The 20,576-nt window shown below is 39.9% G+C and overlaps 1 protein-coding gene across 1 annotated transcript in view; it reads right to left on the minus strand.

Moving 5' to 3' along the window:
- The window catches only part of PRKG2 (protein kinase cGMP-dependent 2), a 95,340-nt gene that overhangs the window by 73,835 nt on the left and 929 nt on the right, over positions 1-20,576 (minus strand). The window contains exon 2 of the mRNA XM_074346070.1: positions 11,299-11,772. Coding sequence (XP_074202171.1) covers positions 11,299-11,759 — 461 coding nt within the window. The 5' untranslated portion in view covers positions 11,760-11,772. The remainder of the gene's footprint in view (positions 1-11,298; positions 11,773-20,576) is intronic.

Consider the following 20,576-nt stretch of genomic DNA (forward strand, 5'->3'; position numbering starts at 1 on the left):
CTTCATCTCCAGGCCCTCCATTCCTCCTCAAAATTCAGCTCAAGGCCGTCTCTCCAATGGCTCTTTCCCTGATGCCACCAAGCAGTCTGCTACCTCCTTCTTTTGGACATCCATCTCTTAGAAGATCAGTCATACAAGACTGTAATACATTTTAATTTCCTGAAAGGAATCTTCAAGGATGATCTTCAAGGGTGTGCCTACCCTTTCTTCATCCTCTTACCTAAAATCCAGAATTGTCCCTGGCACATAGTAGGGACTCTACAAAATTAATGCTAAATGACATTCAAATTATTTCCTAGTTTAACAATGATGGCTATGGAGACAAGAGGGGAGGTGGGAAACACCAGTCACCTAGGAAGCAGGCACAGGTAATAAGCAGGACAAGCATCTCTTTATTTCCTTCTCTCTCAATATTTTGAGTAATAAACCAAAAAGAAAAAAAAAGCTAAAAAATGCATGTTTATAGTTTGAGAAACTAGCGTGAGAAAGATGAGGTCCTTCTGTAGGTAATCGGAAAATGAGCGTAACTCTCTCCTGTCGACTCTCTTACCCTATTGCCCGTGTAATTAAGTACAGTTGTAATTTGATCATGTTTACTGTTACTTCATGCTTACAACAAACATTTCACCCTCCCTTTCTTAAATGTGTGCAGATGATCCAATTCCCAGGAGCCTCAAAGAACAGAGTTTCATAATGAAATGTTGAAAACAAGCAAAGCTTACGGGGAAGCTAATCTGACACACACAATGATATGCATAATCATCACTATGCTGCATGGTAATTAGGTAGAAATGGTAAATAGTTTTCTTACATGTCTGTAATGAGCATCGCTCTCAGATTGTCAAACTGAGTATTTCGGGAATCAGCTGCAGGGACGCCTGTTCCTATAACAAAATGGTTCTCTCTTAATCATCACTGCACATTACAATTGTCGAGGGACCTTCTCTAAATCCTGACACCCAGGGCCCTCAGTTCAAACTGATTTAATCAGACTCCCTGGGGTTGGACCAGGGCCTCCGTATTTTTTAATACTCCCCTGGTGATTACAATGTGCACTTAAGGTTAAGAATCACAGCTGCAAACAAGAAAACACAAGGGAGTTTGAAGCTGTCCTTTCCCTCTATATTCCCACAGCTCTGGGAACAAGTCTCCCTTGAAGGCTCATCAAATAATCAATCAACTACTATTAAGTAATTAATGATTGATTAATCAACAATAATCAGATGAATGTTCATCACAAGACTCTGCTATATCTTATTCTCCTTTACAAGATGACAAATTACTACAGAAAAGGGAAAATCATTACTGTTCTTCCTTCCAGCATCCTTTATGGCACCTGAAACAGCCTGGCACTTAGGGGCATACTGTCAAGTCAGCCCCAGGACTCAACACTTTTTTTTTTTCAATTGTTATAAAATACATAACATAAACTTTTTAAGTGCTCAGTTCAGTGGCATTAAGTATACTCCCATTATTTCGCATCTATCCCCACCATCCATCTCCAGAACTTATCTCATATTCCCAAACTAAAACTCTGTACCCAATAAACAATGACTCCCCATTCCCCGCTCCTCCCAGCCCCTGGAAGCTTCCATTCTACCTTATGTCTCTAGGAATTTGACTGCTCCAGGTACCTAATATAAATGGTAATAATACTCATTTTGAATCTTATTTCACATAGCATGATGTCCTCAAGGTTCATTCACATTGCAGCATGAAAAAGGAAAGGATTTCCCTCCTTTTTAAGGCAGATTAATACCTCATTTTGTGTATATACTGTATTGTGTTTATCCATTCTTCCATCAATGGGCATTTGGATTGTTTCCACCCTTTGGTTCTTGTGAATATGCTTCATGTAAAGACTCTGGACTTTTGATGTATGGCTTTACATATCCAGTGTGGCCAACATTCTTAGAGAAAATCTCACACCAGAGAGGCAGAAGGGCCTGGTATGGTGTGCAGAATTCTAAGATGGCCCCATGATCTCCACCCAGCTAGTGTCACACTGTTACATAATCCCATCCTTTTGACTGGAGATGGAACCTGGGACTTGCTCCTTGCCAGCAGAACATGGTAACCGTGATGGAAGGGTCACCCAGTGCATGTTATATAAGGTCTCATCTTAGCAACAATACAGAGATTCTCCAGCTTGCCCTGAAGAAGTAAGTTGCCGTGTTCTGAGAGGGCCTACGATGGGGACATATGGCAGGGAACTCTGGGCAGAACTCTAGGAGCTGACAGCAGCCCCTAACTGACAGCCAGCAAGAAAATGGGGACCTCAGTTCTACCACCACGAGCAACTGAATTCTGCCAGCAATCATTTGAGCTTAGAGGAGGACCTCTTCTACTAGAAAGCTCTAGAAAGGAACACAGCCTGTCGACACCTTGACTGCAGCCCTGTGAAGCCCTGAGCAGATGACCAAAACAGCTTCAGCCAGACCTGACCCACAGAAAAGCTGAGATAACAAATATGTGATGTTCTAAGCTGCTAAGTTTGTGGTAACGTGTTATGGAACAATAGAAAACTAATATCTGGGTTTCCCTGAGTTTCTACTCCTGAGAAATATCAAGTAGTATCTTCTCCTGCTCACTTTTTACCTCCCTTTTTCTCATCTCATCTGGAGAGAAGAGACCGGAAGCTATAGATCTTTCTTTCCTTATTTCCCAGAGCTTACTTATAAACCCCAAAAAGACTACCAAAGCTGATGCTTGGACTTTACCAATTAAAATTAATTTTTCGTAACAAACTCCTGGAAGGACTAAAAGGAAACTGAGAGTTCCTGATCACTCACACTTTAATACGAATTTTCTACATAAGATTTTTCTGGCCATTATTGGCCATAGCTCTCAAAAAATAAAAACAAAAACAAAACAAAACAAAACAAAGCAAACAAACAAAACCTGTCAAACCAGACTGCACTGAAAAATCTACAACTAACAAATGCTTCTAAGGAAAGTCAGATGGAGGGGAGCAAATCACCTTAAAATAAGACTTTAAAGAAAGAAAACAGGTTTAATTAAAGGACAATTACAACAAATTTCTCTTTCACAGAGAAGGTACTTCCACAGCTTAAAAACTGAAAAGCTTTTCCTTGGCTTCAGATTTTTTTACCCCTTCTTGAGAATTCAAATGCAGTTTAAACCCTAGAAAAAGTCAGGTGACCAGAGCTGAGCCAGCTGCTCACGCTTTGGAAGGAAAAGGGAGGCTCCCTGGAACCTGACGCCTCAGGCAAGGTCAGGGACGATGCTTCCCTCTGATCTGACAAGCAAGGAGAAAAGGCCACTGTCTTCTCAGTCAGACTATTTCTACTCCACTCTTTCCTAGGAATCTAGCAGGGGAAAATGGGCAGTGTCCAGAATGGCATGAAATGCGTGGGAGAAAGAAAAATGGGTCCAGAAAGAGCAGCCCATTTCAGAGGACGTTCTGAAGATGTAAGAGAGGAGAGCTGAAGGCTTTGCCCAGGCCCCAGGACAGCGGTTCAAAGCCAGCACTGCTCAGTCACCTGGAGTAACTTATCTGGAGGCAAGCAGATCCACGAACTACTATAAACATTCTATAAATTAGTAAGCTAGCGGGCAAAATCAGACATGTTATGATTAAGTGGCAGCTATCTTGGTCTCCAGATGAGGCTACACAGCGTTAGGCACTACTGATTAGCACCATGGACCAGTTACTCAGGCTTGGTAAGCCTCGGGTAGTAATACTTAGCCGGCAGGTTGTTGTGAAAACAAATGAGGTTACTCTAAATAGGTCATAGCGCAGTGCGCCTGGCTTATAATAGGTACTCCAAATTGGTACTGATGGCTATTGACTAGTCTAATGCTGAGACTGGAGGAAAACTGGGGGCAAATAAAATAAAAGTATAAAGGAAGAAAATTAGATAGGGAGGAGACAGAAAGAAATACAGAAAATAAAAGGAAGAAAACAAAATTAAAGAATTGAATATTCAGTAACTATTTGTTAAGCTAAATGTGTTAATCTGATGGGGTAAAGGGAATCTTTCCAGCCAAGGCTATTGGGACAAAAATTGCTGTGGTTTTTGTGTAGTATAAAAATATCACAGAATATGCTATAACTCAGGAATGGAGATCACTGGGCGGGGGAAGGGTGGCTCTGAGTCAGCTGGGCACTGACAATAAGCACTTAGATATCTGATTCTTTACAATTAGCCCTCAAGTCCTAAGTGTTTCCTGAGGCTTAATTACGCATTTCCCCTGACAGCTAGCAACTGACAGACTGGAAGGTGTGAGGTTAAAGTGAGAAGCAGCAGAGGGTTGCTATACACCAAGCAGGTGATTTGAGAGGTTGAGAGAGGGTCCAGGTGGGGTGCAAAGTGAGAAGAGCCCAGGCCCTTTGGCATCTAAAGAGAAAGAAGAAAAAAGCAGGGGCAGGAAGTGACGAAGCTGGGTACTAGGGTACAGGAAGTCTTCTCTGAGATGGCAAGGCAGCTACCACTGAATTCTAGGCTTCAACTCCTCCATGCTCCTTACCTGTCCTTTTTTTTTTTGAAGTTTAACAGCACTGCCCATCCCAGCCCCAACCAGCTCTAAGGGGAGCCATCCACTTCGCACATCGGGGTAGAGAACACCCTCTTGACATTCGGCAGACTCAGCTTGGAAACCTGGTTCAGTGGACGACCTTGTACAAGCTGTTGAATGCTCCTGAGCTTTCATTTCACCTCCGGGCCAAGGTTAAAGTAACACCTACCTCATTAGGCAAGTGTCCAGGCTCCATGGGATAATAGATGGAAAACAACAGAGCAAACAACTTGGTTTTCTCACTGCATCCCTGTGTAGCTAGCTCTGATCTGCATGTCTAATGCACATTACTGCTATAAAACATAACCTCTGTTTTCAGACATTCTGGCATCTTTCACCAGACACATCACCCAGCTCCCTTTACCCAAAATTTCAGGCTATCAGGTCACCACACAAGTGGACTTTCCTCTTCCTCCATCTTTTATACGGGGAGCTTCACTTTTTTGCTTTTCTCAAGACCCCAGGTTAAGGAATAGTATTTACAAGCATATGCATGAGGTTTTTAACTATTCATCTGATAAAGAGTCTGTACATGCACTCTCAGTAATCTTTAATAATCTTTCTAAGTAAAATCTACATAAAGAACGTCTCATACAGTAACATCTAAGTCACTGTTTCATGGAATTAAAAGATTTCTTTCCCTCCCACTCTCAGCAAAATTTTCCTCTACTGCAAAGTGGTAACAGTGCAGCACTTTCTGAAAGCACAGTTTTCAGGGAGAAATAGCAATAGCCGGGAGCTGTTTGTAACTATAGGGAAAAAATAGAAACATATCTATTTCTAATTATATATTTATTTTTTACAAGGCTTCCCAACTAAGATATAAAGAATCCTCCTCTAATTTTCGTTTTGGTATAGTGGTATATTGGAGTTGTTAAAAGAGACTTTAGGTAGCAGAAGTCCTGGTTTTGAATCCCGGTTCCAACATTACAACCTTAGGCAAGGTATTTAATTCTGCATGCCTCGGTTTCCTTCTACATAAAACGATACGTAAGAATCACAACTTTTACAGTTGTGATGGTAGTAATATCTATCTCACAAGTCTGGTGTGAGGATTAAATGATCCAACGTTTGGGAGGCATTCAGAGTGGTCAGTGATGTACAAATGTTGTTATTATTACTACTGTCTTTTTACTCCAGAGAAACACTCCTGCTCGATAAAGAAGCTGCATTCCTATAATGCACATTCAAACGTGCAGTGCTGCTTTCGAAAGGAAGCCCCAATAATAACAAATATCCTCTTCCTCACTGCTGTTCCACATCTTGTTTAAATGGTTGACTCACTAACGCTTTCCACTTTTACCTATTCTGCTCCTGGGGTGGGAGTGACAAACGAGACTAATTGTCCTTCCTAAAACTACAGTCAACTTCTGAAGTCAGCCGACAAGTCTTTGTTTTCTCTTTCCTTTTCACAGAAGAACAATACTTTCAAATGATAGTTTAGGCGTTCTTCGTGAAAGGCAGTCGTACCAGCAACTTGCCAGATGTCTCTGATTAATTCGCCTGTGTTCCACCAGACATTCTGCACGAGCTTGTAATTTTGCTCTGCCGGGGCTGAAGTTTGCTAAACAATGTCTACATCAACAGAAAATTTAATTTCAGTAAGAGGTCTGACCTTGGGATGCCTGGTTGTCCTGGTGTTTGAGGCAGGTCAGATGTGGACAGAAATGAGATCTGAGCTCTTTCTCACTCTCCTTTGCCACTGATGCTCAGTTGTCAGCCTTGAGAACCACTGTACTTACTTGGGAACCTATTCATCCATTCGTGCCCCTCCACCTACATCACAGTCTGTACGGCCAGATGGATCAAACCCATTCTCTGTGTCCTCTTCACACAGGTCTGAGCTCTGAGGATCCAGCACTTGGTGAACATTGATGCAATGGGTAAGCTCTGCTCAACTCTGCTCGGAAGAAGCCAGGAAGCACACTGTTCTTCCTCCCAATCAACAGAGCATGTCAAAATAAAGCAGACTGGTGGCCAAACCAATCTGACTTGAGGCCTTTGATCTTTGTGGTTGTTTTAAGAACTCTAGTGTAGGCAGATAGGGTAGGGGTGGCTGGAGGAGGAGAATCAGACATAACTTGCTTGACATAAGAGAAGCCATTTTAAAGCTAAACCATTTTCCGATCTAAGCCTGACCACAGTGCTTGTCCTTGACCAGGCCAGGGAAATCACCATATCAGAGACAATAAATCAGTTGTAAAGACTCCAAGTTCTAGTCCGAAGCACATCCTTGAGCTATTTTGCAGAAGCCAAATCTCCCTCAAGCACCCAACAACCAGACTAACTGGAACCTAAGAAATGATGTTGCTGACCTTTGCCGACCCTCAAGATTTCAATCGAGAGCTGGGACTCTGTCGATCTTTGCCCCAATTCTATGCTGAATTCTCCTCTGCTCAAGCCCCTTCATAAATACGCATGTACGCTTAGCTGAAAACTCCAGTTTTGCTGTTTGAGGAGATACTGCTTTGGGAAATATCCCCAGTGTTCTCCTTACTTGCTGCAAGTAATAAATTCATCCTTCCCCCACTCTTTGGCTTGGTTGTGTCTTTTGGCTTGACACCCCCAAGAGGCAAATCCAGTTTTCAGGAAACACTAGGACTGTAGAGGGAAAATACTGGTTTCAAAGTCAAGAATCTTGGATTTTAATCTTAGCTCTTGCCACTCACCATGGCATATTCCGCAACTCCCCAGCACCTGTTTCTTCACTTCTCCAGTAAGGGGCATAGTTGGCGGTGGGGAATGGCAGGGGAGGGAGGCATGAAACAATCTCTAAAGTTCCTCCAGCTCTAAAATCTTCTGATAGTCACCACAATAAGTTGAAATCAGAGATCAGAGTATCTGCTATACTGTAATGCTCTGACTCATCCTGATTTACGATACTTCAGTAAGGCTGAGGACCTGTAATAAAACACACTACGTGCCCACACAGTCGTAGGCTTCTGAAGATCTGAAATGGTCAGTGGGCACAAAGCCAAGTCCCTACAAAAGGCTACGATAGACTGCAGGTTCAGGGCTGCTGAGGACTGATCCCACACTGTGCCCATGTCATCTGACAGGCTCATTCTCATTTTCTGAGACTTTGTTCTAATACTGAACACAGGTCTTATTTTGCCTACAAAGCTTTCCCAAATTTCACTAGGTCATAATTCCCATCTCAGGAGATAGTAGTTACAGTCAAAAACACATAATCTAGAACTGCAATATCCAATAGAGTGGTCATTGGACACATGTGGCTGTATAATTGTAAAACAAATTGAAATTAAAAATTCAATTCCTCAGTGGCACAAGCCCCATTTCCAGAGTTCAACAGCCACATTTTGCTATTGGCTACAATACTGGACCACACAGATTATAGAACATTTCCATCACTGCTGAAAGTTCCCTTGGACAGCACTGAGTTATTCTAAAGCCTGATCTTACAAAGTAGATCCTTGCATTTTGCAAAAGGCAAATTTCAAGAGTTCTCTGAAGCATTAGAGCATAAGTCTTTCTGTATAAAACAGGGAGGTGCAACTATACCATTTAAGCTACCCTCTCAGACCCTGCAAGTACACTTGCAGGGTACAAGACAGCCAAGACGGCATGAGCGGGCTGCCTGGCAGTCTGAGAGGTTCACTTGCCATTCACAAGACATTTGAGCACAGAAACCTTAGCGAACTCACAGACAGCTGTGGCATAGGTCTTAGAGTCTCTCATGAATTACTGGATCTGAATCCTCAAATTCCAAATCTATCATCCCCCCAAATGTTATTCTCAGCTGTCGGTCAGTACTTCATTTCTCCCTAATGTTGTTGACTGCAGGGGGGCTGGGAGTCTCTCCTCACTTCCCTGCTCACTGTTAAGTCCTCATCTGAGATACCCTTTTTGACAAAAAGTCTAAGAAGCCATTCAATGGCTTTCTGATGCAGTGTGGAGGGGAGGCCTTATCCAAAATGCAGTTGACATGTGTTAGTAGAAATAAATATAGTCATAAACAAGTAAATCATGAGAACCTAGAAATAAATGAAGGTGCCATTTTGACTGATATTTAAATTCTCTAATATTTAACAGGAACTGCTTGGAAAAGTAGCCAAATCAATGGATACTGTCCAGCATCCTTTTATCAGTGAATGGTGCCCTCATCTTTTCTAAAGTTCTAACTTCTAGAAACTTGTTTCTTACAAAATTCGTGAAGACTGTATAAAAGATGAATTAAAACATTCTAACTTTACTTATGGCTTTTCTCTAAAACTGGAACTATGTGAAAATGGTAAGTGAATTGTAATATTGAGCACGTTCAAAGAACCGGAAAATTTTAAATCTCTGAACTGATGATGTTAGCTATCTACATTTAGCCAGTTATTCCAGACTTAAGGGGAAAGACATTTTATAAGGGAGACTGCAAGGAAAACTGAGACATATTGTATATATGTATATGTAGTTTAATCACTTTGCTGTACACCAGAAACTAACACAACATTGTAAATCAACTATACTTCAATTTACAAAAAAACACTTCCAATTAAGCTGTGGCATGTCTTCAATTGTAAGGAACATCCCAATATCAGAAATGTTGGAATGTGAAAAAACAAAGAGTGGTTCCCATATTTTTACTTAATTTTTCAATTCAGAACCGAAAGGTCTATGAAAGCATTAAGAGGAATATGAGGGCATAAGTGATCCAATTTGGCCTCTTTAGGACTTAATCACTAAGAAATCAGTTATCCCATTTCTTCGTCTTGTCCTCAGCACAAACCGATACCCATTTGGCTTGACTTTATGATGGATGAGCGGAATCGTTGCCAATTCTTATTCAGGGCCTATAATGTCTTTCCTCTCCCGTGTCCCACTCATGACAGACAGGTGGTTTGGCCCCAGAACTAACTGTTCCCAGCTACTGATTTTCTCTGCCGGGTTATAACAGAGCTAATTTTAAAAATACAGAGTAATGTACTTATCTTGGATTGTTCTGTTACTTCACTCTGGGAGAATGATGTTTTGCCTAAAGATGGACAAAAATCTTTGGAATAAAATAATTAAAAATAATCTTCATTCAAGAGGAGAAGTCTCATAGAAAATGTAGGAAGAGGGTCAAAGAAGATGAATTGCTATTACATTCTCTCACATATCTCTCCTAGATATGCAAACACATTACTACTTGAGAGTTTTTTGTGGGTAAATAATACATTATGCTTATATATGCATATATAGTAATATAATGCGTAATATATAGTATTACCATATGTGTGTATATCTCTTACACATCAAAAGAGAACACTATGATGTTTAATTTTTGAAAAACAAGCATAAGTTTGTAAGCAACATTTATAATTTCTGAATTCATACCACTGAAAACAAATAATTATTATTTACACAATAAGAATAGATAAGATCTTTCTAAATCAACTAGTCATAAAATTCTCGGCTTAGAAAAGTCTTCTGAACTCTCATATTAGTCAGATTCTTTCAGCCACAGAGTATTATGACTAATAATCCAGCATGACTTGTTTCCTTAACAAATATTTACTGATCATTTGCTACTTGCCAAGCACTGTCAACAAATTGATGAATTAACCCTCCCTCTACAATCCTGTTGTCAAAAATTAATCATTTATTTAAGTCAGATATTTTATCTTGATTTATGTTACTTGTGTCAGTGAATAAATTAAAAGTTGCTTTAATTTTACTAATCTTGCAGTTTGCAAGAGAGATCCAGGCTCAGCCAAGACATTATCAAGGCAAAAGATCTAACTGCAACTAAGAAATACTCAGTCGTTTAAAAAGAGAACAGAAAAAAAAACTCTAACTCATGATGTTTCCAGTCAATCTTTCCTGATTAGGAAATTAAAATTTCGGCCAGAAAAGAAACATATACGTATACAAACACACACACACACACGTAAACACATGCCTGCATAAGAATGTTGTGGTAAATATTTACATGTCTTTTTAAAAATCCTTATTTTTTAAATTATTTCTGGCTTTTAATTGTTCCCTCTTCCCAAGATACTCTTTCCACCTAGTCTATGCTCCTCGTGCTCCTTTGGGTCTCAGTTAAAGGTCACCTCCTCAGCCAGGCTTCCGTGACAAGCCCAGTTCCGTTGCCTCCATCCCCTTCTCTCCCTCTAATCCCAGACACCACTCATTATACTGCTGGGTTCATCATATCTTTTATCTTAATTAATAATTACACAATGTTTACTTGTTTCCATGTATACTATCTCCTCACAAGAAAGGCTCTGTGTCTATTCATTCACTGATTTATACTTAGCATCTAAGACAGTGGCTGGCAGAGCGCAGTGCACGACCGTGGGATGAATGAATGAATTCATCCCCCTTGGAGGCTCAGTCTTGGCCCTTTTTTCACGACACTTGCAGACTAAGTGCTAAGAAGTGGGTTCTGCTATGTTCATAATGGATCGTGATTTGTGTACACCGTTAAGACCACTTCTACAGGAAGAGAGAAGAGCGGACTTTCTGAAACAACCTCTTCCCTCCCCTACAGTTTTCAAAACCATGGAAACGACTTTCATAAACTCAGTTCCTCAGTTATGCAAATCACACATCAAAGTCCAGGAGAAGCACAAACCCTGCTTTAAAAAGAAGTTCTGCTTAAAAGGAGACCCTGCTGCAAAACAAAACCATTCCTGAAGCCCACCACTCTGAAATCCAAAATGGTTAATATGCTCTTTTCCACTGAGGGGGCTCAATTAATGCCACTCTAATGTCTCATTAGATTAAGGCCATCTAAGTCAAAAGGGTGTGGGACCTTCTTACCTGGAGTCCTTTCTGACTCTTGCTTTCTCAAAGGAAAATTCAGGTGGTTTGTTGAGGTCATAGGTTCGGGTGGTTGGCTCAGCGGACACTCCAGCCTTCGCTCCCCTTCGGCTGTGGAGGGAAACCAATCCTGAGGTCTTGCGGTGGACCTCCAGGGGCACTTTATGTGGAGAGGCCTGACACGGGCTTCCTCCCTGCATGTGCACCACATCCTGAAGCTTGTTCAGCTGGATGCACTTGCTCTGGAGCTCCTCTGTGAGCTCTGCGATGGCCACAGTCTGCTTGGACAGCTGCTCCCGCAGCTCCTTCAGATGGTACTCCCGTTCCTGGATCTCAGCATCCTTCCTCCTCAGCTCTCTCTCCAGCTCTGTCACCTTGCTCCGGAGGGCACTGGCAGTGAGGTTCCCAGACTGGCCATCTGGGTTCTTGGAATGTTTGGGTTTCACTGAACCATTTCCCATTTTGCTCAAGGACCTGAAAGAGGGCACAGAATTGTGAATTATGTCATGGAGCTGCACTTCCCAATGGCCCCTACCGCTCGTCTCATGCCACTCTGTTTCATAAATAGAAACACAGGAGGCACCGCTGTTCAATAAGCAATACATTCCCCACACTTCCAGAAGGAAAGCTATGGGATGGATTTCCTTTGTCCCTCTGTGAGGACAAGTTGGCACTTGGTTTCATTCTTCCCTGTCCCTTTGCTGGCACAAACATCACACCTAAGTATTTTGCACAAACGGCCTGCATTACCTGCTGTTCTGTTTGGTTATTCTCTCTGGACAGCTGTCAAAAGCATCACAACAAAACTGCGATGCGGATGTCAGCATGGCAAAGATAAAACGCCAACGAGCAGCTACGGCATCGGAGGCTTGTTAATGTCACAACTCTCACAGCTCCCTGTGCGGCTACACTAAGAAACCGCCCCTGATTTAGAAAATAACACATCTGCGTTCCTCAGGAGGAAGAGGCAGAGTTGGTGTTGCTTGATTAGTACGTTTCTCCTGCCCTACGAGCCTATTACATTTGGCTTTTCTGACAATGCTCACTTCTGGATGGCAGTTATTAGAAGGTATAATAGAGTTATGGGGATTCTTCTACACCCTTTACTTCATATCCTAAAGCCAAGACTGTCCAAAAAATAACAACCTAGGGGGCAAGCCTCGATTATTTTCCCATAAAGAAAATCCTCAGTAGACATTCCAAAGTAGTTACTAATCCAGTGAGTCTCAGGATGTGATGTCCATATCAGGGAGTATGAGGCATCATTTCAGTAGATTCAGAAACATTTCTTAGTTCAATAGTTATGTATTTCAACATTCGTTAGAAATATAAAAAATTGGCATCACAAAATTTTGAGGCTCAGTTAGGTATTTAAGTTTACTGAGTCAATTCAGTGAAAATAAAAAAATAATCTGCAGATAATAAGCACATATGAGCAAAATCAAAAAGAAGAACTTGAATGGGTGAAGTTTGGAAAATACTGCTTTGATTAATTATTATCAAGTTTAAGACTTTTTAGGCTAGCTATTTAAATTTCATACCTTTGCATATGCAATTTTTGAGAGCCATAACCCAAGAAACTTGTAAACTAAGTTTGAATTATCACTCGTTCTCTAATATCTGAAGACATGGATGAAACTTTGAAGTTATAAATCCCACAAATCCTTGCTCCTCTCTCTCTCCAAATTTAAAACTCAGAGAGACATGAAATGCTCAGACTGATCTCACTAGCTCTACCGGAATCATCACCGTGACCTCTACAACAAAGACAAAGACACAAAACAGCCTCTAAGTATCAAATGGATGCAACCAAATAGCCAATCCAGGTCGCCTAAGATGGATGGTACAAACAGAAAATAAATGTACTTATAAAAGTAATCTCGCAATACCCAGACATTCTTCATAGAATGCAGGTTCAAAGTAGTCATTAATAAACATTAGCCTCCAGAGAATCACCTTAATATGTCACAGAGATGTGGCAGGTTTAACCTGTAAGTTTTTGTTGCCTTGGCACCATTTATTACTCTTATATATTAGGAATATATAAAAAGGTTAAGGAGAAGAAATTCAAAGAAGTGGCCCTGGACACCCTGGTAACCTGATCAAGCAATTCAGAAGACATTCGATTGGGAACTGAGAATAAACTTCAATGAGATTCTGAACGACAGGCAAGAGAAGGGTACCCCCAAAGGTATCTTCAATTAATGTGTGCACAAGTTTCTAACATGCAGCACTGAGACATCTTGTAGACGCACTTTTTTAGTTCATGGACAAGCATTCCTAAGCCAAGGCAAGATAAGGGAGAGGAATGGGCATAGGAAAAGAAATTGCCTTATAAAGAACAAAAGTAAGCACAAAAACTTTAAAATCTAATATTAAACTAACAACTTAATCTTTATTCATAGAGCAATTGCTTACAAAGACCTAACTAAATGCTGTGTACTATGTCAAGGGCATAAATCCATGAATTTGCAGTCAAATTTGACACAGAAAATCATTCTAGCAATCTAAATATGAAAAGGCTTAGAATCATTTTTGCTCTATATATGGTAGTCAAAACATTCTGTACCAACCCAATAATTTTACAAACGTGAAACACAATAAGGTAGAAGATGTTAAATTCTCCCCAAACACCAACACTTCTCTGGTTTTAGTGAAGTCCGTTTGGAAGCTGTATAAATCTCTTGAGCTATTTAGAATTCCAAAGAGGGGTGAAATGAGAGTAACTAACTCATCTTTCAAGTCACTAATTTAAGATATGTAAGTAAATCACTGAATGGCTCAATACCAAGTCTGATTTCTTAGTTAGTTTAACCATTTCAATTTTGGTGTCCCTCAAGCCAAGGTTTCAAGTGTCTGGCTTCATAAAACCTAATTGGATTCACTTTGTTTCCTGTTTGTATCAGTCACTAAGATGGACAAGCTATTTCTCAAATATGTATTGCTAGTCACAAGCAGAAGCAAACCACAGGGTGTTGCTCTATCAACCTAGCAACTATAGGTTATTAGAATCATTCTTATAATCAAAGGACATGTATGGTAATAAGAAATGAGCTTGGTGATAAGATCAGGATTTTTTTCATATAATTGACATACAGCACTGTGTAAGTTTAAGGTGGACAGCATAATGATGTGACTTACATACATCATGAAACGATGACCACGAGAAGTTTAGTGAACATTTATCCATCATCTTGTCGTGATACACAATTAAAGAAATAGAAAAAATTTTTCCTTGTGATGAGAAATCTTAGGATTTTCACTATTAACAGCTTTCATAAATAACATACAGCAGTGTTCATTTTATTTACCATGTTGTACACTATATGTCTACTATTTATTTATCTTATAACTGGATGTTTGTACTTTTTGCCTGCCTACATCCAATTCCCACCCCCTCTGCCTGATAACCTCAAATCTGATTTCTTTTTCAGTGAGTTTGCTTGTTTGTTTGTTTTTGAAGTAAAATGAAATAATAAGAAATGAGCATGGAAATGAGTTTCTTCTGTACAGCACAGGTAAATTCAATGCCTTGCAGTAACCCATAAAGAAAAAGAACATGAAAAGGAATACATATATGTATATGTATGACTGAAACTTTACACTGTACGCCAGAAATTGACAGAAGATTGTAAACTGACTGTACTTCAATTGAAACGGGGGAAAAAAAAAAGAAATGAGCATGGAGACAAAGATCAGGATTTAACATAAGCAATGGAGTCCAGCCAGGCAGGGTAGGAAAACAATCTCCCCCTTCCCAGCTGCATAATCCTCTATAAATTACTTAGAATCTGAGGTTTTCAAATCTAGAAAGTGGATATAATTATATCCATCATAGAGATTTATCATCAAGAGCGTGTTTGTAAGGCATTCTGTGCACTGTCTGGCATGTAGTAGGCACCAAGTACCTTACAGTACGGGACTGGTGGCTTGGTGTGAGGAAAAGCCCAGAGGGCATCATTACTGAGTGGAGAAGTCTAGTAGCAAGAGGTTCTTAAAGACAAAAATTATTGTGAGGGGAGGGGGTGTCCTTACTCTGAATTACAGCTTTCTTTAAGAGACGAAAAAGCCATTCTGGAATAAACAACCTGGAAAACCCTCCCAGTTAAGGGAAGCCCTGCCAAAAGATGGAGACCAGAAGGCGTCATGAACACCCCACCCTCGGATCCAGGACTGCACAGACTCCTCGTCTGTAATTCCCTCATGTAGCCTCTATTTACACATATTTCACTGACACCCTTAAGCCAAAAAGGCCCACTTAATTTTCTTTGAAGGCAACAAAAAAATCATGGTTCACTGTGAAGAAGGTATTCTGCAACTAGGGTCAGGGGCAAGGAATATGATGAGTAGTGGCATTTAGCAAAAGAGATCAATACTATATAAAATTATAAATTATTATCACATTAATTTAATCAAGATTTAAGAATTGTCATTTACAAGAGGTAACTAGAAAAGACACAGGAAATGCAAAGCTGACTTGCAGGCCAATTAACGCCTGACAGCCGGTGTGGGAGGAATCCAGCTTTGTTGTCTGTTTTTCCTCTAGCCCTAAAGTAGTTTGAAACCAGAATCTTGGCTCTGATCAAGACAGTATCTATTTTTTTCTCTACCCATCTGGATTCTGATATATATATATATATATATCTGTAAATACAGGAGACAGTATAGTGCTGGCTAAGGTAGAGAGCCAGCGTCCCAATCCAAGTACCTTCACTTAGTATTTCTATGCCCTTGGCCACGATATTAAGTGTGAGCATGAATAATAGAAAAAGTAGACACACAGATTGACAGAGAAACAAAATAATGTTGCATGTCATTTAAAGTTGTTAGAGGGTTCAATGAGATAAACCATGATAAGAACTTAGCACAGCACCTGACATGTAGTATGTGTTTAATAAATATTAAATATTACTATTATTATTATTAAAATTATTTACCTAATGAAATAACTCATTCTAGTAGAATAACTTACTGATCAAAAAAATCTGCCCTAAGCCAGCAGGGTGTTGCAGGAGAACAAAGTTAGAGTGCTGATACTACCAGACTTCAATACTTACTATACAGCTGCAATAATTAAGACAGTTTGGTGTTGGTGAAAAAATAGACAACTAACTTAATGGTATAGCACAGAGAACCCAGAAATAGACCCACAAAAATTTAGTCAACTGATCTATGACAAAGGAGCAAAGATTAAATCAATGGGGAAAGATAATCTTTTCAACAAATTGTATTGGAGCAACTGGAAATCCACATGCCAAAAAAAAAAAAAAATCTAGACACAGAACTTACATCTTTCACAAAAATTAGATCAGAACAGATCAAAGACCTAAGTGTAAAACACAAACTATAGGACTGCTAGTAGACAATACTGGAAAAAAAATCTAAGTGATCTTGAGTTTGATGATAACTTTTTAGATAAAACACCAAAAGCACAATCCATGAAGGGAAAAATTGATAAGCTGGACTTCATTAAATAAAAACTTTTGCTCTGCAAAAGACACTGTTAAGAAAATAAAACAACAAGCCACAGACTGAGAGAAAGAATTTGCAAAACACCTATCTCATAAAGGACTATTATCCAAAATATATAAGAAACTCTTAACATTCAACAATAAGAAAATGAACAACCCAGCTGAAAAAGATCTAAACAGACACCTCACCAAAGAAGATACACACATGGCATACAAAGATATGAAAAATTCTCAATATTAAACGTCTTTAGAGACTCTCAAATTAAAACAGCAATGAGATACCATGCTCCTCAGTATTTATCCAGCTGATAAGAAAATATTTGTCCAACACCAAAACCTGAATGTGGATGTTTACAAAAGTTTTATTCATAATTGCCAAAACTTGGAAGCAGCCAAGATGTCTTTCAATAGACAAATGGCTAAACAAACTGTGGTACATCCAGACAATGGAATATTATTCAGTGATGAAAAGCAATGACTATCAAGCCCCGAAAAAACATGGAGGAACTTTAAATGCATACTGTTAAGTGAAGGAAGACAATCTGAAAAGCTTACATACTGTATGATTCCATTTATGTGACATTCTGGAAAAGACAAAACTGGAGACATAAGATCAGTAGTTTCCAGGAGACTGGGGAGAGTGAGGAAAAAATGAATAGGTGGAGTACAGAGGAATTTCAGGGCAGTGAAGTTATTCTATGTGATACTGCTATGGTGGATATATGTCATTATATATTTGTCCAGAACTGAGCAACAAAAAGAGCAATCTCTGATGGTTTCAGTTAATTTTTCAACATTGGCTCCTCAGCTGTAACAAATGTACCACACTGATGCAAGATGCTGAGAACAGGGGAGGGGAGGGGAGACTAGGGAAACTCTCCGTACTTTTCATCCAATTTTTCTGTAAACCTAAAACTACTCTAAAAAAGAAAGTCTATTAAAACAAACAAACAAACAAGTATGTACCAAGAGTGAGTACAAGAAAGTTGATAGCATATTCAGGGAACAGGCTGAAATGCATGATGGGTAAAGGAGAGTGATGAAAAATGAAGCTGAAAAAGTACAATACTGGAAAAAAGATACTGAAAAACTTCATATGCCATTTATGGTGTCTAAATTTAGTGTAGGTCAAGTTTTTTTCAAGTCACATGGTCAGATTTGTCCTTTAGAAAAATAATTAATTGTTTTGTAATAAATATGCAATGGAGTGAAAAAAGCTTCGAGGAAGAAAGACAAAGTAAGAGGCTATCACACCAATCCAAGTTAAGAGGGGATGAGGACAAGGTAAAGGTGAGAAAGAGTCCCAACCCTATTCTAACGGTGAACTCAAGAAAAAATGGACCATCTCCATGGTGGCCAGAAGAGAAAAACATTATCATAGGGGATCTGATAAAAGCCATGGCTATAAGCAACTCCGCAATTTCCTTCCCTTCAATAAATCATGAAAAGTAGGACAGATTCTTTTTCATAATATGGGCAAGTAAGCCCAAAGTCAAATGAATTACAGAGGCTTCTAGAGACAGTTTTCTAAGTTGACATGAAACTGATGCATCTCAAACTTGAACTCTTAACTTTGCCTCACCAAATTTCTTTCAAAAAATAATTAACCATCACTGAGTATATAAATCCCTGCTGCTCCTCCCTGAAGCAACCACAAAGAGTTGTCCTTATGAGAAACAACTCAGTTTCACGTAGATGCCACAATTAAAAGCTTCTGTCCATCTGACCCTGTGACTGTTGACCTGGGGCTCCATTTTGAATCTACTGCTTGTTTTCTCTGACCACAGCATCTTAATTTGGGGAGTAATTTTCCCTCATGAAGCAGTCATATGAGCTTTTTATTGTACCAAAATTTCAGCTACTCCTGAGGCTGACTGTCTTTTTGAAGTGCCCCACAGAAATATTTACAGCAAGTTTTATAAATGCTACATATTCCATATTTTCACTGCCAAACATACTGGCATTCCATTCAGCTTCTTTTGGGTGCTATGGTAGCAGATAAGCAGGTAAACACAAGGAAATGTAATTTTATAGGTGTAGGTCTGGAGATTGTAGCTGATGGAATTTGAGTAATCTTAAGAAAAAGAATAAAGATTTGGAATTTTCCATTATGGCAACTGGGTAAGAGATGATGTCATTAACCAAAACAAGGAGTAGATTTGAGGGATATGACAGTGAGTTTAACTTTGGACAGTTTGAGGAAGCTGTGGAACCATTAAAGCCAAGAAGTTCAGTAGGCAGTAAGAAACAAGGGACGAGAAAATCAAAGGGGAGAAGCTGAAAATACTTAGCAATCGTCGATACAAAAGTAAAAGGTAAAGCTGAAGAAGTAGATAAAAGTGCCCAGGAGATTGGCAATAGGGGAAGAAGAGTGTTTAGATCCATGTGAAGTTTGAGAGAAAAACTAGAGAGATGGTAAGAAGAAGCTATTGTGTTTGTCAGAGAGAGGATGTGGAAGGATTAAAAGTAAAAGGCAAGAATGGTGGGAGGAATACTGCAGGGGCAGAATCTCCAAATGTGGTAATTAAATGGGCGCGCATAAGAGGAGAGTCAAAAAAGGTTCCAATGTTTTGATCTTGGCAGGCTTAGAGGACGGCAGTACTATGAACTCATTCATTCATTAAAAATGAATAGAGCACCATCTATGGGCTAGGCACTGTGACACTGACCACAGTCAAGAGAAAAAGCATGCTTTATGGAGAAAGTATTGAGTCTGGATTTGTATCTGTTGAGTTTGAGGTGCCCGTGGTCATCAAAGTGGAAATCTCTAGCAGACGGTAGCAAAGAAGGTCAAGGCAAGTGGTAAGAACTGAAGTCCCACTAGTAGATGCGATCACTAAGGGAGAAAAGTAAGGAATGCCTCTATTGTTATGTGTGTACATTTAGATGGTACCTGTGGATATGACCTATAGGAGAAGACGGGGAGGAGCTGCCAATAACAAAGATGGAGAAGGAACAGTCGTACAGTAAGAGATCCAAGAGAAGTATCATAGAAGCCGTGAAGATGAGATTTTCAGGAGGTGAGCAGGCTGCAGCTCATCCCACAGGCATATCAAAGTAAATCAGATCAGAGGGGAAAATACTGAATTTAGCCTTTCACATAAGAATTGGGTTAGAAACCGGATTACAAAGGACCCTGGGAAGAGCAGACACTAATAGTACTTCAAAATGGTACCATGGTTCATGCGATGGGTTTTCAGAATAGCAAAAACATGAGAGTATTTGTAAGCCCAGAATAATGAACCAGTGAATACCGAGAAAATGAAAACACAGAAAAAGGGGATAATTGTTAGGATAATAGCTTAGAGGAAGCAAGAAAATATGGGCTCAAACGGCTTGGGCAGGTTCCAGGCAACATATGCCTTCGCTGTGAAGGGAATTAGCCTCATCTGTAAGGATTTCAGAGGACTGGAGCGAAGCATTTCAGGTAAAAGAGAAAGATCTCTGTGTACCATATTTTTATGTCATTTATTCTTAGTCACACAGTGTTCCAATGGTGAAGATGGCCTCTAACTCACCAAAGAGAATTCTCCACCATATGAGACTACCTACCCTCCTGTGTAAAACTAAACTGTAGTACCGGCGACAGCTACTGTTATGTGGGATGATCGCCTCCTCCCAGAGTTAAACAGAAACTTCCAAAGAAAAGAGACAGTAATTTCTAAGGAACTAAGCGGGGGGAGGGGGGGTACGGGGGGACGAGGAGGCAGGCAGGTGTGTGCTGCTCTCTTCCTTTATAAAGAAGCTCCTGGACACTTTGGCAACGAGATGAAGATCAGCGCGTCAACCTTTCTCCCTGTCCATTCT

This window comes from Camelus bactrianus, chromosome 2, assembly GCF_048773025.1.
Source record: "Camelus bactrianus isolate YW-2024 breed Bactrian camel chromosome 2, ASM4877302v1, whole genome shotgun sequence".
Lineage (NCBI taxonomy): Eukaryota > Metazoa > Chordata > Mammalia > Artiodactyla > Camelidae > Camelus > Camelus bactrianus.